The sequence below is a fragment of the Caloenas nicobarica genome, chromosome 8 (genome assembly GCF_036013445.1).
Source record: "Caloenas nicobarica isolate bCalNic1 chromosome 8, bCalNic1.hap1, whole genome shotgun sequence".
In the NCBI taxonomy this organism is placed as follows: Eukaryota; Metazoa; Chordata; class Aves; order Columbiformes; family Columbidae; genus Caloenas; species Caloenas nicobarica.
The window spans coordinates 24,435,142-24,456,581 of record NC_088252.1 but is presented as its reverse complement, the minus strand read 5'-3'; the positions used below and the strand labels follow the sequence as shown (position 1 = coordinate 24,456,581).

At 49.5% G+C, this 21,440-nt stretch overlaps 1 protein-coding gene across 2 annotated transcripts in view; it reads right to left on the bottom strand.

Annotated features, from left to right (window-relative positions):
• Window positions 1-21,440, bottom strand: part of DIS3L2 (DIS3 like 3'-5' exoribonuclease 2) — a 193,069-nt gene that overhangs the window by 27,497 nt on the left and 144,132 nt on the right. For both annotated transcript variants that reach the window (XM_065640190.1, XM_065640191.1), the window contains one exon: window positions 11,351-11,430. In XM_065640190.1, the coding sequence (XP_065496262.1) occupies window positions 11,351-11,430 (80 nt within the window). The remainder of the gene's footprint in view (window positions 1-11,350; window positions 11,431-21,440) is intronic.

The window sequence follows — 21,440 nt, the reverse complement described above, 5'->3', positions numbered from 1 at the left end:
TGATCTTCCTCCACCGGCTTCTACCAAGGACTGATCCCCTGCTCCTCACTGTCCCGTTCACCTTCCCAAAAACTCATCCCAGAGAGACCCATAAACCCCAGCTTAGCTCAGCATCATACTCCTGCTCCTGTGCATTCAGAAGCATCATGTCCCTTCTTTTCCACTCTCCCATGACCTCAGTTTTCTCTCGATGGAGACAGGGACTGTGAAAATCTGAGTGATCCAAGTGCATCTGTCAAATAACTGCACCAGGAGGCAATTCCTATGAATTTCCCGCAGCAAACATCACTGCACTGGTCCAGGCTCTTATCCATGCCAAAAACTCTTGCTCTGAGCCCAATTCTGCCTCTGCACTCCCCTGCAACATTCTGTAAACGTGCAATAAATATAATTGCAGAGCTCTTGTTGAATTCTGCCTTTTGCAGTAGCCATACCACAATGCGGAGTTTCAACTCCGCGATGCAAATCAGCTGCAGCCCGGCCGCATCGATGATGTCTTTCTCTCCTAATGATTCTTCCTACGCATTAGCACAACATTTATTTCTACCTTGCCCTGTACTTCCCATTTATCCAGAAATCTGACAAGGTCTCCTTCCTTTTAACATGGAGTGAGAGGGAAAGGAGAATTTCTAGCTGGAATTGGCTTGCTCTGCACAACTAGACAGATCAATCTAGAATCAATCTGTCTCACTAATTGCTGGGGGCTGGAACTGACCCCGGGCTGGCCCAGCTGGGAGTGAGCGAGCACGGGCAGGCTGCTCACAGCCCCTCCTGCCTTACGCTGCAAACGAGTCCCACCAGATCTCCTTGAATGTGGTGGACCTTGCCCGCTCCCCGGTAACCCCGACACTTGTGCCCAGCCCCACGTCACCAGGCAAGTGGCACCGCACCAGACAGTGCCTGTCTGGCAGTGAGACTGCAAATGAACACTGAGCATAAATAAAGCATGAAAAACTCATTAATAAGATGACTTCTCCAACAGGTGCCCTGTTTTACTGCAACAGAGCTGCCTCCCCATCTGTCTAGGTGCTATTTGACCACAAAGTCCTTCCCAGGGGTACTCCCAGTGGGGACAAACCCATGCGGCATTTGTTATCTGCCAGGACAACTGCATGTGTTGCTAACCTGATGATGGTGAGAAGAGCAGGGTTTACATCAACTCTTTTACTAAATCTGTCTTTTCAACCTGGACTGTCTGAGCAAAAAAAGGTTAAGCCAGAGGTACAACATGTACAAGAGCTCTGCCAGGGCCGGCTTTCACCAGGGGGGTGTGATGAGCAGTTGGGACGTTGGTCTCTGCTCTGCTCAGTCGGAGAAGGAAAGAAACATCTACCAGTAGCCCAGAAGGAGGCAAGAGCTCTGCTGAACGAGGCAGGAGCGAGCAGCAATCCATCAGCGAGAGATGCTCAATAACAGTTAATCACTGCTGCGTTCAAGCGTCAGAGTTAATGGAGGAGCAGGAGGGCAGAGAGCAGGGAGAGGAGGGGACACGGGGGATACCGAGTTGCTCAGCTCATGATACCAGTGCCGAGAGTCGCACGGCCCCACAGGAGCAGTAAAACCACCCAAGACCTCACCCAGGCTAAAACCCAGGCTGGGCTCTGCGCTGCCTGCAAGTGATCGCACCCAAAGCAGCAGAGCCGAACCGCCCCTCTTTGCAGTAACCGAGACTTCAGTGGTAACGATAAAAGTTCACTTCCCTCTGTTCCCTCCTATTTGACAACCACAAAGTGCTTTATAAATGATAATTAAAAAGCCCCAGAAGGCTCCTGCTCTTTTCTGTTTCACAGACGGTGGTGGAGCAGAGACAGGTGATGTGACTTGTCAGGGACCACGCAAGGGACAGTCTCTGAGTTGAGAGCTGACCCTGGACCTCCTGCCCTGCGCATGGTGAGCTGGTGAGGGGTCCAGTGGGGTCACAGGGAACAGGACATTTCCAGAGGTAACAATGGAGGCAGAAACACTTGCAGGACATCTTGGCCAATAATGATGCTGCTCGTTTAAGAGTGCTTCTGCTCATCAGCCCCATTTCAGATGAGGCCAGTGAAGGACACAAAATTTAAGATGTTCAGAGCTGATCTGAGGAATTTAGAACCATCTCCCATTAAAATTAATGGAAACATTAATGCAAAGCACACTCAGATCCTCAAGCAGGTTCTTTCCAAGCAAGATCTTTCCATTAACTTGAAAGGAAGTTGTGCCCAAATCCTCTTACATTGCTGGGAACATCTCAGATGATACAGGCAAAGCCAGGTTACAAATCCATTAGGCTCCAGATTGACTAATGCATGGCAAATGGAAAGAGGTGAAAATGCTAAGCTATAACAGGACCCCCACACAGGGTGACCTTGACACCGTGAGGAGCTGAGCACACAAAACATGCTTGTGATTCAAAGCTGCTTTTTCCAATGGAGAAGAAGTAGGTAGACATGGAGGAAACAGAGTCCATTGCCAGACTGATCTAGCTGCTCTGAACTGTGGAAAAACAGTTGAAAAAGCAGCAAGACTCACAGCAAAGCACAGAAAAGAGCTGGAAAAGTAGAACTGCTCACCCTTGCTGCTCGGGGGTAAGGAGAGATGCTTCCTCTCTCACCTTCTGATTTGCAAGACATAATTTCAAGCAGAGTATGTGAAGAGGGAGCAGGACTCAAAGCAAATGCTTTGTTCTTCCAGGCCCAGCAGCTGGCAAAACCCAGCTTTGCAAAGAAGACAGTGGTGTCAATGCAAAGCCGATCCTCTACATTAACACAGAGCAGTGTGCCAGGAATTTAAGACTGGGAGGATTATTCCAGCAGCTGACCACCTGTGCCTGGAGGGCTTCAGGTAGCTACTACTCCATGAAATCCACTGACATGTAGAGTCTAAAACACCTTCCAGAAATGCACTTGTCCTTGAGCGGTGGAGAATTCCCTGGTCTTCTCTTGGGACATTTTGCCTCTCTCTTGCCTTTCAAATGTGTGCTTTATTCCTAGTTCGAATGCTTCAGTTTTCAGCCAGCAGCTCTTTACGAGAGAGCAATCCCAGCTGGCTGACAATCCACCCGGTTACTCCAGCTTACGTTGCCGATCCCCTGGGGAATCAAGGTACTTAGTGCTGAGCAGACCGTAGAGGTCCTGCCCAGGGCAAACCGAAAGCCCTGGCTCTCTCCAGGCAGAAAGCACAGATTGAACAGCAGGCTGGCAAGCGGGACTGGAAGGTCCATCTCCAGGCACAGCATCCTTCATCACCACCAGCACAACACATGCTCCTGAGTGCTCAGCATCCCCTTCATCATCTTTGGCCTCACTCCACTGCCACTGGAAAGTTCCATGCAGATTTCCACCGTCAGTTTGTACCTAAAGCACAACCTACCAAAGCAAAAGGCAGCAGCACATGCACTTGCCCACTGGTCCCAGTGCTCCCTGCTGGTAGCATCACAGAGTGAACAGCAAACCCTATACCTGGCAGAGAAGTCACTCTGCACTACAACTATTCATTCAAGGACACAGAGACTAAGCCAAAACGAGGACTCATTTTCCATTATTTGTTACGAAAAAGTACGCCTTGAAATCCTGCTGTGAGAGGGATGGCTAGAGGCTCTGGTGACTTTCTAGCCAGACCTCTGCTCAGGAGAGAGCCTTCTTGGACACAAAACCAATGCAGCAACTTGGGTTCAGGGTGAAACTGAGAGGTGTTTCTTGTGGAAGGAGGATTTTTCACTCTCTCCCACATCAGACCTGTCCTCTTCCGTGCACCTAAGGGCTAATAAGAGACTCAGGGCCACTAAGAAAACCCAGATCCATTGGTTAGCAACTGTAGTCCAGATATAGCTCACTGCCTTGGGCATTAGTCAGGCCTATATAGGCCAGGGAAATTATACTGAAATGCTGGTGAGGTCTTCCAAACATATTGTTAAGCAAATGGATATGTAAACAGATCTCCAGGGATGACACATGGAGACAGCATCTCTGACTCAATTACAATTGCAGCTGATTTTCTCACCTACTTGACCGCCACTGAATACCCAGACATCTAACACTACACAAGGAGGTTTTACAGCTCCTCTCCAAGCAAACACTCTGAAACAGGTAAGGCCACAAACTCCGTTGGTTCAACCCAGGCAGGCCCAGTGCTCACCCGGGTTAAAGAGCCCAGTTCTTCCTCCTCTGTGAGGGTGGGAGCACACAGACTGCTCTGGTACCCTGCTGAGGCTTCAGCGAGACCCACTGGTCAATGTGGCACATCGTGTAGGCCACCAAAGAAAGCTTCAAACGTTCATTTGGAAGGGGTCAGATTATCTTCGAATCCCATCTGCTCGCTCAGGGGAAAGGCAGGTTTCCTTGATCGCCTTTTCCATTCGCAGCCCCCACATTGCACTGACACTCCAAGGAGCTGGCAGTTACTATTTCTACAGCACTGACGGATCGGAAACCTGTTATTAGCAGCAGGGTGGCAGGAGGAGGCAGGTGTGTGTCAAGAAAAGCAACTAAGTAGTACCTGGGCAGAGTCTTTTGCAAGAGCCCGTCTTCCTCACCTAGAAAGGGCCATAGGGTCCCTTCTGCAAGGAAAGAACAACTCTCGGCTTCTAAAAGTCTCAAGTGACAAAGGCTATTTTGTGGAACGTGTCCCAGCAGCCTTTGGTTGTGGCATACAGAAAACCAAGCCCATACTTTAGGCAGGAAGGATGACATATCTTTTGAAGTTTTAAAAGTCAACCTCCAGACTTATTCTCCTGGACAATTTACCCCACACTGAACCAATGCCAAAACGAGGAGGTCCGGTTTATGTCAGGGTACAGTGACAGAATAATTCACCACCCTTGACTGGCCCACTCCAACGCTTACTCTTTGGCAGGTGAAGGATATACATCACCTGCTGACTTGGGTAAAGTTTAGTGACAATTAGTCAAACAAAAAACAAGACGTGGTATCATAAGAGAAACTCCAACCTGCTTAGTTTTCTCTTTTGTCAAATATCATAGAATCATTTGCGTTGGAAGGGACTGTTGAAGCCATGAGCAGGGACATCTTCAACTAGATCAGGTTGCTCGGAGCACCATCCAACCTGGCCTTGAGTGTTTCCAGGGATGGGGCATCTACCACCTCTCTGGGCAACCTGTTCCAGTGTTTCACTACCCTCATTGTAAAACATTTCTTCCTTACATTTAGTCTAAATCTCCCCTCTTCTAGTTCAAAACTGTTACCCCTTGTCCTATTGCAACAGGTCCTGCTAAGCAGTCTGTCCCCATCTTTCTCATCAGCCCCTTTTAAGTATGGAAAGGCCACAATAACGTCTCCCCAAGCCTCCCCTTCTCCAGGCTGAACACCCCCAACTCTCTCAGCCTTTCCTCACAGGATAGATGTTCCAGCCCTCCGATCATCTTCGTGGCCTCCCCTGGACCCTCTCCAACAGGTCCATGTCCTTCTTACACTGGGGGGTCCACAACTGGATGCTGAACTCCAGGTGGGGTCCCACAGACCACAGCAGAGGGGCGGAATCGCCTTCTCGGACCTGCTGGTCATGATTCTTGTAACGCAGCCCAGGACATGGTTGGCTTTCAGGGCTGCGACCACACATTGCTGGGTCATGTTCAGCTTTTCATCCACCAGTACGCCCAAGTCCTTCTCAGCAGGACTGCTCTCAATCCCTTCATACCTTGATATCTTCTCTGCAGTGCTGACTGTGGTGCAGCAGGACATGCCTGGTCCCAGCTCAGCCAGCTTGGCCAATAGGGCATCCTAAAGTGAAAGTCTCACCCTGGAGAATCTGACATTGGCTGGCGGATCATTTCTAGAAATGGAATTAACTTGATTCTGATCTGAAATCTCAACAAGGCATTTAATAAGCTTCAGGTGAATAGCTGTTCCTAGACAGTGTCCATCCAAGCCCGAGATGTCAAGGGGTTACATGTATTTGGATTTCCCCCATGAAATCCGCACCTGCCAAGCAAGACAAACAAGAGGAGTTGCCACCTTCAGAGTCTTCCCTGGCCGTGCAGGTCAGGGTCGGCCCAAGCACTTCTTTGCTGATCACTGACCAGAAGATCAGGTGCCATTACGGGAGACAATTACTTCCTTTACACCAATGCAGGCAGTGCCGCTTGCTGGGACCAATGCCATGGAACAAGCAGGTAATAAGGCAGGTCATGCACCCAGTGACCGTGTGAGCTGTGCAGCGGCTCTTTGCACAAACAACCCACTCTGCAAGCCTCAATTTATCATAAAGAACAAAACATACTATGATAAACCTGCTAGCTCATTGCAAAGCAACCACGTCCATGCTAAAGTCCAACACATGAACCTGGGAAGTACATCTGAAAACAAATCACTTAAGCTGTGTCAGCTGCTTTATGTATTTTGTTCCTAGCACTCTCAGTTTACAGCTCTCCTAGCAAAAAAGAATAAACCCCAAACAATTCTGCTTTGCTCTATCCAGAAAAATACCGTCCGCCCAAACCTCTACCCAGGCTCTGTTTACACCAAACCTGCTGCAGCCCTGAACAGTAGCAACAAATGGAGTGAGCTAATGTGTTTGTGACAAATAACCCATCCAGACAATTCAAGCATAATTATAGGCTGGCTCTCCTGATGTAATGTTGGGTATATCACTGCAGATATTACATTCACCTTACGAAAAGATTGCAGAGAGGAGCTCGGTTGGTAACCCAAACAGCATTATCTATCACTAGCCTGTCAGCATCAGGAGTGCATGCACCCTGGCATTTGAAGTCCTGGTGTTTTAAGTGATAATCCAATGTACCAGGCATCATTGATCTCTATATAAAAGGGGGCACCACTTTTCCTTTCAACTGGAGCTATTTTTCACTTCTCATCCTGAAGAGTTGTGTGGTGCTGCCCGCAAGTGGCTACACTGCACAGCAGCTCTATCTGTAGCACTCCAGGTCCCTGGAGAGAAAAAATGATCAATACTCCAACGCTGCTTTACTAAGAGGCCTCTTAAGTGCTTCCATGCGAGATGCTGCTCCTCTGGGTTTAGAAATTACTCTGAAGAGAACATGAAAGCCCCCACTGCAAATTCATAATCCTGACACAAACCCCAGCTGCAGCAACGAATTAAAATTAAATTCATTGGCAAATGGCAAGCTGGTTTATCAGCAAAGGCAGCGTCTGTGACGTGAGGAAGAGATCTACAAAAGAGACCCGTGCCTGGAGATTAAGGGAGCAGGAAACCATGTTGGAAGAGAACCAGCTGGGGACAAGGAAGCATCACAACACCCTGCAGATATGGCCCACGTAACAGGGTGAATCTTCACAGGGATTTATGGCTCCTTGGCGGGTCTGGGATGGCAGGGACTCTGAGCACTGCATCATCTGAGAAGCGTGACAGTAATTAAAAGAGTCTTCAGAGGAAGGCAAAGGGTCAGACTTGCTGTGGGTAGGTGAGCAGAGCCTAGGAGAAGTGTCTGGATAGTGACTGTGAATGCAGAAAACAGATTGAATCTTCTATTTCTTGGATCGAGCCAAAAGACACTGAAGTCGTCACAATTAATTTCTTCCAGGGGGATCTCAAGTTGGCTTTGGCTCTTCCTGCACTTGGGCTGAAGAAGTCTTTCATGATCACCTGTAACCTTTACTGATCTCACCCTTCCACTGCTGGGCAGCCCACAGAAGCAGGACCAGCCGCACTGTGCAGCTGGGCTTCAGAGCCGGCAGCCAGGCTCATATTCCACATCTGGGACCAGCGACTGCGTGTTGTAAGATGGGATTCATGAGCCATGGTGGATGTGAATGGCCTTGATGATCTTTTACTGCCTGGCAGGGTTTTGCAATTGGATCCTTTGCAGGGGGCAGAAAGCCAGAAACCCTCGACACTCGATTCGTGCCGCAGCCACATCGCGGGACGGCTGGCAGGGCTGTCCCCTCCTGGAAGTGACTGCATGGGGGCCACCTGAAAGCTGACAATATGCTCCTGAGTGTCACCCAGCACACATCACCGGCCACCCCCGTGTCATGGCACAGCACTCTCATCGCAGGACAGCCGTTCCACAGCATCCCGGTGCTCCGTTAATTATACTGACTGATCCCCATTAGAAAGAATTTAAGTAAAGTGGCTTAAAAATGAGAGATCAGACTGCTTGCTTCTGCATGACATCAAATAATTTCGTTTGGGGCCAGGAAGGACAGAAGGACTGGGAAGGACTGGCAGCCAAGGGGTGGAAAGTATCTGGCTCTGAGCAGGAAAAAGAGAAGTGATGTCCCCTGGTCTCTCTCCTGTGACCACAGGGGCAGTGACAGCTTCTGTTCTCCACACAGTGCCAAGCACAGCACTTGGATCGCTACTGGGATGATCAAGTGCCGTTGGATGCCCACATATTACAGCAGGGGGTGGAGTAGCGAGCAGCTGCTGCTCAGCACCTCTTCTGCTCTCAGCCCCGGCTTCGCTGAGCCCAATCTCCCCAAAGTGCTCGGCACCCAGGGTGCGATAGCGGAGCAGGCGCCTGGCGAGCGTTGTGCCCATGAACGCTGCTGCAGGCGGGCAGGCAATGGGAAGCCACCAGGAGCAGGCAAAAATCCCTCGGTGGGGTTTTATCATTTTAAAGGGAACAAATTCCAATTGATTGCCCTTGTAAGAGCCTGCACGGTACTTGCACTTCTAGCCTAAGCAATAGAAATTTTAATTGCTCTGGTAATTACACTTCCGGCAATGCTGCGGTCCTTTGTTCCTGGAGCAGGAGGCCAATATCTGCTGTTCTCCGGTGGCCCCGTCTGGCTGCAGCTTGGAACAGCATTTGCCACTTGGAGGGGAAGGGACACTGCTCTGGTGAGCAGGGTGGCACTGAGCCTTGCCATGCACAGCCCCACTCTCACAGATCTCCGGGGCACCAGGCACACTGCCCAGGTTAGAATGGGTTCCCATCAACCAGGATCACCTCTGCTTCCTCCTGTTAAAGCTGCTGCTCGAGAGCTTCAGCCACCCACGCTCCTGCTGTGAATCTGTTCCCAGCGCAGGTCCCAGCCCCGACGCTCTGCTGAGGATGCTGGGCTCCGGGGTGCACATTTCCAGCCTTTCCCATGCACGAGCTTGCAGGGATGCACAGCGTATTGCCAGCATTTCTTCCCTGGGCTGTGAACGGCTTCAAAACATGGTGCAGACACAATCGTTATGTTGGTTTAACTTCTAGATACATCTTTGGAAGAATGCAGAAGAGCTGTTATACCCTCAGATCCTGATGAGTACCATCAAAGCCTGACGGGGCTTGGGAGAACACAAGGCCTACAATTTACCCTGGGAAATTGCTAGGGAAAAATTATCACAACAACTGCCCTGCTATTGTATGGATAACAAATTAACCCTATGAAAGACCCAATGCTTAAGAAGTACAGTCTCTGCTTGGCTGAGCAGCAGCCAAGTCCGGTGTTTCATTTCACTATCAGCTCTTCGAACACAATCCTCTGGTGCCAATAAAGCTGCAGCGCACGTGAGCTCTTCCAAAATCGGTCAGGGCACAACCAGAACTGAGCACATGTCTGACTCAAGGGCACTTTACCTGCAAGAATACATCAGCCGTGGCACAGACCTTCACGCTTCAGTTCACCGGTCAAGGACTGTCGGAGGTGCTGGGCTCCGTGCACAGGGCTTAGGGGGATAAGCGTGTCCGCAAACTTAGCGAGGCTTTCCCTAGAGACTGGGATCCTGCTCCCCCCAGGTTGGCCAAGCAAGCTATAAACTACAAAGCAGGGCCCCCGCAGGGAGGTATAACTGCAGTTTGGATTCGCCAGACACGCACAAAGTCTGGGTTTACTTGCAATCCCACTCATCCTGCCCGCACCGTATTTTTCCAAGCCACGATCCCAGCTGGCATGGCTTGGGGTGGCTCAGCTTCCACGCTTGCCAGAAACATGGGTCACAGCCATACATCTCTAAATCAACAGCTGCCAACGTGCCACAGCTACTTTGTCACATGCTGGACCACTCACAGCTAAAAGCAAGGTTTCCACACAGAATTGCTGTTGGCCTTAGCGCTAAATAAAATACCTCCACTCCCATCCCCAGAGTTTCCTTAAACAATGGCACAAAACACCCACTGGAGCCCAGGGAGAGGAGGGTCTGTGGCAGAAAATAACGCAGCTGCTGATTTTTGAGATATACGCCACACAATTAGAAACATCGGATCTATAAATATCCTTAACAAAGCCCAACAGGTCTGGGGGTTTTCTTTTCCTCACTGTCCATTGTGTACCACCGCCTTTTAAAGCCTCAAAAACAAATGCTCTTCCCTTGTTGATTTTACGCTTTTGCGCTGAACCACACGTCTCCCTGTTAGCTCGGTGGTGCTGGAGGTATCAGCTCTCCCCATCCATGCCTCTGGGGCTGAGATAGTTGGGATGGGACTGTGTACAGTGTGCTAATCTCCCATCCACACATGGGAAGGATTCTCCCAGAAATTACCTCCCTTCATGTTTAAACACAGAGATTTCCCATCTTAGAAAGGAGTAGGTGCTATTTGCAGATGTCCCTCGCCCTCCTCAGGACTGTTCTCATCAGAGTTTCAGAGCAGATCTATTATAATTACAGGCTGTTTCGTTCATTGACAATTTCATTTACTCTCCTTTTTTTAGGTTAGCCTTCAATAACTGGCAAGAAGCAGAACAATATGGGTGGAGGTAACCGGCTATGGATTTATGGCATGCTGGTATTCAGGCAAAGTAACCCAGTGCAAACACAGAAACATCCTGAACTGTGCTGCTGCTGCTGTCAATTTGATAATGAGAATGTGATTTGAAATAAAAACATCTTGGGTGCCAATTCACTACAGCAGCTAGTAAAAATAGGCAGAATACCTAGAAACTGAGGACTCTGTGCTCCAAGCACATTCAAAGCTTGAATATCACAAGGTACCTCATAAAAACAGAGTGTGGGGCTGCACTGGGGCTGTAGTACCACAAATGAAAGGCCACTCGGTGAACCCACGCATGAGCTTTAGCAGAGAAAATGGGGTGCTGTGTGTCTCTAGCTGAGCAGAGGTGAGGGCTGCCCAGTCTTTGATGGCTTATCCCCAGCCCACACTCCCAGAGTCACAAAACAGTGCAGGGTCTGAGCTGCAAACACCCCTGGGCAAAGCTTGGGTGAGTTCTGCCATAGTGGTATCCAAGAGCTGGCCTTTTAGCTAAAGAAAAGCAGCAGGCAGCTTTTCAAATTCTGCAGAAGAAGGGGGGCTGCAGGGCCTTGTGCATTTGAAGGATCTGGCCTTTAGAGGAGCTGTTCCCAGTTTCAGGTCAAGCCTGAAGCCTGCTTTAATCTACTTTTAACTGGTACAACCAGTTGTGATCCCTCTGCCAGAAGGCAGGGCAGTCTCCTTTCAATGCACCTTGCCCTATCTGCCATGTGCAATCTTACTTGTGGGACTTACTTGTTGCTGTCCCGGTACTGGTAGATGTAACAGCCTTGAGGCATCCCGCTGTCCTGGTCCAAGGTAAACGAGAGCTTGAGCTGCAGAGAGGAGAGCGGGTGGGGGAGAATGAAAAGAGAGAGAGGAAAAAAAAAAAAAAAAAAAAAGCAACATTTTAGGCTCTCAGTCATCACAGCAACTTCAAGCGAGGCTTGTGGGAGAAAGCTTAACTCATCGAGACTGACACGCAAACACCGTGGCCTGGAACATATCGCGGGGTTCCAAACCTCAGGGAAAAGTCACATGCGTTGCAGAAACCTCTCGCTTTTTCCACCCTTTGTTACTATAAAGTGTTTGTGGTTCTTCTGAAATGCATGGGTCATAACGGTTCACCCCTCCAAACCCACCCACGCACACCACCCTTCACCAAAGCGACTGCGGTTCCCCTCAGACACTAGAGAAATGAGTCTTCTCCATCAGCAGCTGTAGTTCCCACGAGTCTTTCTCTGAAAACTTTCCCGGCTCCATCTCGCTCCTCCAATGCATTAGAACAGAGAAGAAACCACAGAGGGAAAGGTGACAGATTTTTCCTTCTGTGCGGAGTTATTAAAGAGCTGTTAGAAGGGTTTGCAGTTTGGATCCGCATCCGGCAGGAGGCTATGATGTGACCTGGAAGCTGCTTGCTTTGCAGCTCCAAGAAGCCGTTCGGCAAGGGCTTTCAGATTTCAAACATGGCTCATTTTATTTAAGAGGGAAAAATTAATCCTCTTTCAACAAGCAACAGAATGGTTCTGCAGGGAGACTTTTTTTGCTGAAAATGTCCGCAGTGGTTTTATATGCTGAATTGCCTAGAAAACAAGCACAGAACTGAGCCCTATATATCCAAGCAGCCCCTTGTTCTCCAGGAAAGGCTGCTGGCCCCCAGACCAGTATCCCACCAGCTCCTGTAGCCACGAGGTGCAGCCCCTCTGCTCTGCAAAAGGGCTGCAGACCCCAACCAGGAGCCAGCAGGCTGGGTAAGAGGGGCAGCATCCTTCAGAGGAGGCAGCTGCAGTCTTTACGCACAGAGCACTCTGTTTTTTTTGGGGTCACGGGGCTGTTACCACTGCTGGATCACGCAGGACTCTTGAAATGGTCTGGGAAAACCATCGGAAGGGCTGAAAGTCAAAGGAGGCTTGTTATGATGAGCCCAGCCTTTGTAAACAGGGAAAGGAGGATAAAGCAGCATTAAGCCACTCCGTTTGATCACAGACTCCTCTCCTTTGGGCTCCAAGGAAATTGCTAACTCAAATTAACAGCTTATTCAGGATTGAACACAGAATTAAAACATCTTTCTCCCGTAGGCTCTTAAGAAACACTGTGTGCTGAATCATCAGATGGTATACTGATTTTTCCTTCCCGAAAGGGTAGCAAAGTCATACGCTGTGCTCTCACTGACCCAAACAAAATGGCATATCATGAACCCATCAAAAATTTCACCATCTTGGATGCCAAGTTAAGAACTGAGTACCAGGCTGACGGCAAATCCAGCCCATCTCCCTTGATGTCTGTGTCCCTAACTCTGTAAGCCGTTCTGAAACACACGCTCCTGTGAAAGCACCTAACACGTGTCCATGGTACAAGCATCATGACTTGTACCATTGTCCAGATGGCAAACACACAACCCAACTACCCCTTCCTGCAAGCTCTGATCTTACTACAGCTTAGCATATTGCTCAGATTCATTCTGGAGATTGGTGTCTCTAAGGCGGGACTAGCCGGGCCATCTAGGGACGTTTCTTCTGGATGAGGTCCACAAAGCCGGGTTTGTGGCTCTGGTCTTTCCAGATGCTTCAATGGCACACGGCAGCTGCCCCATGGCAGCAGGAGGTCACCAAGGAACAAGCAACCTCTTCCAAGGGAGGTAAGCGATCACTTTGCTGTGGCACAGGCAAAGGTTACTTGTCTACGAGAGTCCCCCAAGTGAGTTGCCCTGGTTTGGGGAACTGAAGGAGGAACTGGGAACTGCCCAAAGCCACTTTTTTGGGCCAGGTTTTCCAAAGGTTTCCCACTAGAGTATCAAAAAGCACCTCAGAGGCGAAAGGGACAGCGGTTATCTAAGACACAGCTCCAACTGGTCCTGTGCTTTGAGGAATGGGCAACACATTACAGAGTCACTAGAGAAGAAACACAAAAGAAGTCCAAAACCAGGCAAAAGTGTGGCTTTGGCCACTTTCAACAATATTTCTGATCAGGACAAACTCAGGAATGCCTGAGCCTCTTGTTTGCAGCTCTCAGCTAAGCGAGCTTGGGTCTTGTGGTAACTGAGCATCTCTGGTCACAGCTCACCTGGGCTCTGGGGCCCCAGCACCACCCAGGGCTGGAGCCAGATCTGTGCAAGGTGACAAGTCCAGGGGAAGGGAAGGAAGGAAAAGGGCGGGGAAGGAAAACAGCCTTGTTTGGACAGGCTGCCAGGGAAAGCTGCATGGAAATCAGGTATGGGAGGGTGACCTTTCCACTATCTGGGGTGACAGGGTCCCACGGAACCTGCCTACCCAAAAAGGAAAAATCACAGCTCCCAAAGATAACGGGTTTTCAACTTTCTGTTATTTTAACCCTTCTTTGTCTGCTCACGGCATTCCAGACAAATAAAACACACCCTGCTTGGCAGGCTTAGCCATCTCTGCTACACATCAGTGCCAGCAAGGCCTGGGTAACGGGCACTATCCATGGCTTGACCATCTGGGGCAATACTGTCAGGCAATAGGATGCTGCTGTCACCCACAGTGACAAGAAGACCCCACTCAGATAAATGTCAGGGTGTCACACAGAGAGACGTGTAACTAAAGGTCTGTTCCAGCAGCCATAGCTCAAGGCAGCTGTGCTGTCGCTGATGCACAAAACCTGCTCTTGCGCTGATCTGCCCTGCTGACACAGAGTCACTGCCAGCCAGGAGAGGGAAGAGGGGACCTGCGATCCTCACCAGGTCAGGAGTCTTTACAGACCTCAAATGAACAGCCGAGCTCTGGCTGCGTGGCCACGGGCAATGCTTCGGCTGCCTTTGCTCTTTCGGTGGCATTTGGTCTCTGCAGAGAGCACGGAGCCACCAGGCAAAACTCATCATAGGGTGGAAAGAGAGCAGGTAAGGCAGGTAGAGAAGGACTAGCTGAGCGCTGCCGGGAGGCAAACTGGGATGCAGAGACTGCAAGCTGCCTGCTAAGCTTGCAAAGGTTGTTCACACCCACTCCACGTCATGCAGTTAGGTCTCCTCTGCTGTTGGAGCCACCGGAGTGCTCCACTGGCCACCCTTGGACACGTCCTCACTCCTGCACGGCCGTGCTCACTGCAAAGGCACTTATGCTCCCCAGCACCTCGGTGCTGTGGAAGGTCTGCTCCACACACCTAAAACTTGTATATGAGGCACCTGCTGCCACAGATCTCCAAGAATAAAGCTCAAGAATCCTTTCCCAGCTTTGCACACCCTACACTGCTGCTTCTCTCTGGTCCCATCTTCTCCAGCCACCCTTCTCTTTTGCCTTTGTTCACTAAGCACGTCACAAAACCTCTGCTTACCTCTGAATTAAAGAAGGTTGCAGGGCAAGGCTGGGAGCAGGAGAGATGCCAGGAGCTGATCGACCACTTTACCATTCCTCCTATCTGACTTCTGCTACAGTAATGTCACGAGACATCCCGAGTCCCCTACAAAACAAGCCGGCTTTTGCAATCCTCCTTTTGGCACAGCTCTAACTCTTAACCAATTTGACAACATTGTTCCAACACCACATGCTGCTTTGAAGCTCCATTTTTTGCATGTCAGTTCTCCTTGTCAGAACGCAAAGGCTTGCCGTAAAGCCAGCAAACAAACTAACACTGAGACAAAGGAAAAGCCAGTGGTTTTCAAAATACTGGCTTTTGTGCCTGCAGAGGCAACAGAGGACTGAGGTTTCTTACAGAAATGCAAGTGCATGGTGACCCCATCACAGGGAAGACTCATCAGATCAAGGGATCTTCAGTATTAAACATATGAGATCATTTAATTTTACAATACACTGCTGGGCTTCCCTGGGAGAGGAGGGGGAGAGGAAATTTCCCAGCGCTGTACTGCGGTGCGATTTGGCTTGCACCGCCCCTTTTGGTAGCGTAGCCCCGGAGCTCACATGTTAATAAAGATCCTTTTCCACTTCAATAGCTTTGCACATAAAGAACCGCTCGGCATGGTGCGTGCGTGAACTCAATGGGAAAGGGAGCTGGAACGTAGCCATGCGGAGAACAGAGTGCTGCCTACCAGGCGAGCCCCATCAATAATTGAGATGTCAGAGGCACAGGGAGGTGCGTGAATAAGAGCTGTCAAAAGGAGTAATTGGGATCTGTGTGGATACAGTGATGGATAGGCTCGCTCACCACCAGACACAACTGAAATACGCCCAAACAGAAGAGGAGCAGCGCGCTGAAATTCGAAGGGGCCAGGGCAGGCTGTTTGATGGGCAGGACGTTTTTGCGTCTGTGGTACCCACAGTAACAAGCAGGCATGGGCATGTTACCTGGTGAGCGGTTGACGGAGCAAGAGAACATTCTCATAACACGTGGCTGATCCCTGGTAAAGTTTGGTGGCACGTACTGCAGGCTCGAGGTGAAGCTAACGACACCTCCTTGAGGGAAGTCATCTCAAGGAAAGTCATCTGTCCACAGTGGTCACTGGGCACGGGGGGCTGTGCACACCCGACACTTGTTCAGGCGATGGCTCCACTCTCTAGATTGGTAACATCCTCCCACTCTCTATTCCCACATCCTTAAATCCAGTGGTTGGATATAGTGGGATGTCCTTGCTCCTCCATTCACTGGACCCTGACACGCTTCATCTGCACCCAAGGGTTCCCACATGCTCTCCTGCCCACAGTGAGCAGACACCAAACCAGCACACAGACAGGGACAGACGCAGGACAGCAGCGAGAGCAGAAGGGCTCCCGCAGCGCACTGACAGTTCTGTGCTCCCCAATCCCGCAGGGACCCAAAGTCCCGCTCAGGCAGACGGGCCTCGCTGGGGGGTGTTGGGGGAGCTGCGTACATCTTGGGGCTTCCTCCACCAAGGCCAGAAAAGAGGCTTTTCAAAAAGAGGGAGCGGTGCTTAATGCTGCCATGGATCTCCAGGCTTGCCTGCGCTTCAGCACAGCCAGCAGCTGTCCTCATTTTAAAGAAAGTTTTAGATCTGCAGCAATTAGAGGCCCAGTCATGCGATAAAGCCTGGTAGCTCCAGCAAGGAGAGAACATGAGGAGCAGCCTTCTGGCTGCTGAAATGCTGCCAGTACCTACATTGACCTGACTGGGCAAATTCTGCATGCCCCTTGAGTAAATGGTTTGGCTTTGATCCCCCTGTTCCCAGCCTTGGCTCTGAGCAGCAAACCTCCGTCATGAGACGAAAAGTTTTCTCTACACATGCACTGTATCAGAGAGATATTATTGGTTCAGGCGTGTAACCAGGTCAAAGATTTCAGACGTCCCAGTTCTGGGGCAATGTAAGGGCATGCTTCGGCCAGCCTTGGTTGTAACAGTTCAAGGTAATTCCACCAATGTGCTGGGGTATTCAAGCAGAAAGAGTTCACCCAGGGCAAGAAGAGGCAAAACACAAGCCTCCAAGACAAAAAAACAGGGAACTCGATCTAAAGATTACACTGAGAACAGTCTCCTGAAAGGCAGAGGTTCTTTTCTACCCTTGGCACTCATTCAAATTTAAACCCATCTGCATAAAAGTTGAAAAAGACTGCTATCAGGTCCCTCTCAGGAAAAAGGTTCCCCTCTCCAGCAAGCTCTAGAAAGCTTTTTAAGAATAAACTTAGTCATCAAGCAGGTTTTTATGCCCCGCCCAAACCTCAGTTTTGACCCAAAAGAAAAATAGCCCTGAAGTCCTGACACTCACTTTTAAAACCACAAACAACGAGCCATGCTCCAGTAACGTAATCACAGAGCTTTCTGGCACCTCGTCCCTTAAAAATACATCCATCTGCCTCCACGCAGGCTATCAAACTCAATCTTGTTCACAATGGATTTCCCAATTCCTGCGTGCTGGAAGGGCTGCAGCAGTGCTGGCTGTGCTGGCTGGACGAGCCCTTACAGAAGCGCAGGCTGCAAACCTCACAGCTGTGTTTTCACTTAAAAAAGCTGCTCTTGAGACCGAAACACTTCTCCTTCCATGAGCTTTTCTATTCATGCTGCAGTTCAGAATTGCTGGAGAAAGACCCTGGGTAGAGGCTGAAGAACATGTGGTAAGGGCAGCATGGGGGTAATAAAGGAGAGACCAAAAGTCTTACAGTGGAAACAGAGGAAAGACAAGGAAACTTGCTACCAGCTCGACTAGCTACCTCTCACATTGGGTTGGGGTGGTCTGTCCCTTTTGGCTTTGCAGACAAAGAATGGTTGACCAATCTCAGCACCTGGTTATGGGACTGAAATGCAGAACAGGCACAGGAGAGCATCAGCAACGATGGTGCTGGGTGCCCAGCAGGCTCCACAGCCACCAAAGCCCCATCCTGGAGCTCCTGGGAGTGAGATGATGGTGCTGTGTTTGACTGAATCTCCTTGCCAGCCTTGCCCCCTTCCACAGGAGAGAAGAATAACTGGGTGCAAACAGGCAGCAGAGCAAAGGGTAACTTATGTGTCGGGGTGAGACCTCCTCTCCATTCCTGTTTTGCTTTCCCATCTCAAGGTCTACCATGCAGAAGGGTTCTCTCTTACCTGCATTACACCACATTACATCTTGGGTTTTACTCATTCTGCACCACCCAAGCAACACTTCTCTCTAATGTCTCTTCCCTCTCGTGGCACTAGACCACAAACTACCCCTGTTAACAGGCTACATGATCCATGAGTGTGGCTAAAGGACAATGTCAACCTGAAACTCAATACAGCCAAGGAAACGGAGCTGAAACTCGTTTAGGACGTTACTCTAGCCTGAATCCCTCTGCTCATTTCTATTTTACAATCACCCAGTTTACTCAAATGTTAGTCCTCTGCTGCTGCCTGCATTACACAAGTGCATAAAACATCTGCAAAGCCAGTGAATCCCTGACATGGGACAATGGAAAACAGCAGACAGCTTTTCCCCTTTCTTAAACTAACCTCACAGGCTGGGACCCGAAGTCACAATAAGCTATTACAAAATTATCCCATGGGCTGCAGCAGGTCTTGCCCTCCAAACATCTCTCCTGGAATGCAGTGAGGACCCTGGGGTCTTCCCATCATGGGAAAAACGTCACCAACACACTTTCCCTTGTTCCCTAGCACGCATAAGGGCTGCTCTGCTGTTGTCCAGTGGCCCCTGCTGCGTCATCCCTTTGGCTTTTCTTTCACAGCTGCAAGTCAAAGCTGAAGATCCTTTCTGGAAAGACGGGGCAGGAGACAACTTTCACCACTTGGCAAAAATACAAACTGCAAATGAGTTTATTTTTAAACATTCACACTTCCCTGCACTGGAGGTTTCAAACACAGTATGCAATCCACCAAGAAACGGATCCAGATTTATTTAGAAAGAAGAGCTGGATACTTCCGTTCACTTCATAATTTATAAACTGGATGAGCTCATTCTCTAGATGCATGATTAGGAAACCACAGGACTAAAGTACAGATTATACAATTGCAAAGGGTTTACGTTGGTGGATTAAAAATACCTTCTTCAGAAGCTAACAAATTGTGACACCACACCGCATGCTCTAGACCACTAGGGAACTGTCAGCGAAGTTAAAAGTATTTTCTACACATACATCAATTTTAAAATAAAAGCAAAACATACCTAGGAAATGCCACATAAAAAACTGTGACACTAACAAGATACATGCCAAATTTCACTACTTGGCCGTTTCACATTACTCAGAGCCTGTCTCCCAGCAGTTTAAAGCACTCCCAGCTCTTGTGCTTCTCCCAGCCCTGCCGGTGCTCTGGCAAAAGACAATTTCACTGATTTTATCTCACAGCCTTCACAAGCTGGGCTTTACCAGCCTCAACAGAGACGAGAGGTTTTGGGCTGCAGGAAATTCTTGCATTTTGAAGACTGATGATGACTTACAGGCTTTATGAGGCCGCAGGGGAACAGCTAGGTCCAGCCCAGTGCCAACAGCCTCATCTTCACTTGGGAGATATGGAAACTCACTTGGGAAAGCAGGAATTTGGGAGAAGAGGATGATCAAGGCTCTAGTAAGAGGCTAGATTACAATCAGGAATTTGAAACAACCCCCGAGACTCATGGAGAGGCAGGACTGACCCTTCTCAAAGCCATTAGAGTTACAGACAAGTCAAAACACCAGCAGCACCTACCACGGACACCCAGGACTGACTGAGACCCTGCGCCTCATAATCCCTGGTTCTCCAGCAAGCTCGGGCTGGCAGAGCAGCAAACACATCCACCACTCTGAAAATCCCGGCGCAAATAGACCAACCGCGTTAAAGTAACCATGAAAAAAAAGGAAATATTTCTCCCTATTAACAAGGAGAAAACTTTAAGCATACAGTTGACGTAAAATTTCCCTTAAGCTGACGAGTCTCAGCAGCAGGACAGGCGTTTCTGTGCCTGATGGTCGGTCGTACCCGGGACCCGAGGGGACCCGTGGGGCTGACACCAGCTTTTTCACAGGGTGGGCAGGATGGAAGTCCCTGTATATGCCATTTTGGTTTGATGAAGAAAAGCCAAGCCTGATCGGAAAGGGACACCTAAGGCCTTTCTGTCCCAAAATGCTATGTGAGAGCCTGAAAGACCTAAGAAAAGTAATCGGTGTGTTCCACACTTGCTTTAGATGAAAAGTGACACAACCAAGTGAAAAAAACCCTCTCTAAACTCACTGCTTGGTATGTCGTTATTAGAGGGTCCTACAGCTAACAGGTCATTATCCCCAAGTGCTGTTATTTCAGACACCTGACAGTCATGTGCCTTACTCGACTTACTGACCCTAGTTTTAAGCAGCATGAATTTAGTTTCGTGTTTGGCCCCGCTATTTTGCGAGAGCCAGTGGTCAGCAGAGAACAGCGTTGCAGAAGTCAGTGGCTCCCAAAGAGACGGCAGATCCAGCCAGCGATGGAGGCACAGCCCTGCTAAGGAACGTAACGCCACGAGGGCAACAGGACACGCAGCTTGCAGGCAGTTTCTTTAACGGAAAACAGAACAAAACCACCCGTGATAGTAAATATTCGTTGGATGAAAAGCAAGGGGACAAACGGCTCTTCACAAAGTGCTGGATGGTTTCTGAGAGCTGCCCCAGCCTCAGGCCAGTGACAGATCCCAAAGCAGTGGTTACCTGAAGGAAGACGGGACACCGTGCTGTTTTCACATGGCTCGAGCCACAGGGGAAGGCAAGGTAAGAGCTGTGGGTGCAGATGTGTCTGTGCATGTGGCACGAGGAAAAATGGTTTGACGTCTCTTATTGAACCTGACTACAGCACAACCTTTTTTTTCCCCCCCACCAAGAGCTTTGGAAGATGCTGATACACATTTTACATATCAGCCTATTTTGTGTGTTCCCTATGATTATTTTATGTCTTCCCATAATGTGCTTGGTCTTTGTCATTGCTGTTGGGAGGATACAAGGAGCCCAAGGCAGATCAAACACAGCAAATCCTATTTTCTTAAGTTTGTTAATGCTAACTGCTTCCCCTGCTAAGCCACTAATGGAGCTGTAAGAACCCAAGAGCACAGATTAATTCAGCACCCAGGTACTGCCTTGTGCCTGGAGGGATTTCTGTAGAGTTGCACTGGAAGATAGACGAAAGCTTGTAATACCCTCCACACGAGAGATAAACCCATTAAAATATGAACAGCCCCTGCACCGACATGATAAGAGCTCTGCCGGGTAACAAGAGAGATCACAACAGGATTTCTAGGTTTAGTTATATCTGCAAGCCATTAAACAGGAGCTGGGACTATGAAGGTGCAGAATGCCCTGATCACACCTCGCTGATTGCGGTTTGACGGCCAGGCCATTCTCTCCCATTTTGGGGTGCTGCTGTGAAATATAATACCTGGCAGTCCCAAAGTCCAGCCCTGGCACTGCTGACTCAAGCTTTGCTCATTCTCTGGGGACAACCTGGACTCTCTTGCAGCTTGTTACAACCTGCCAGGCTGTGCTATGTCCTTGGCCAAACCTTCTACTCC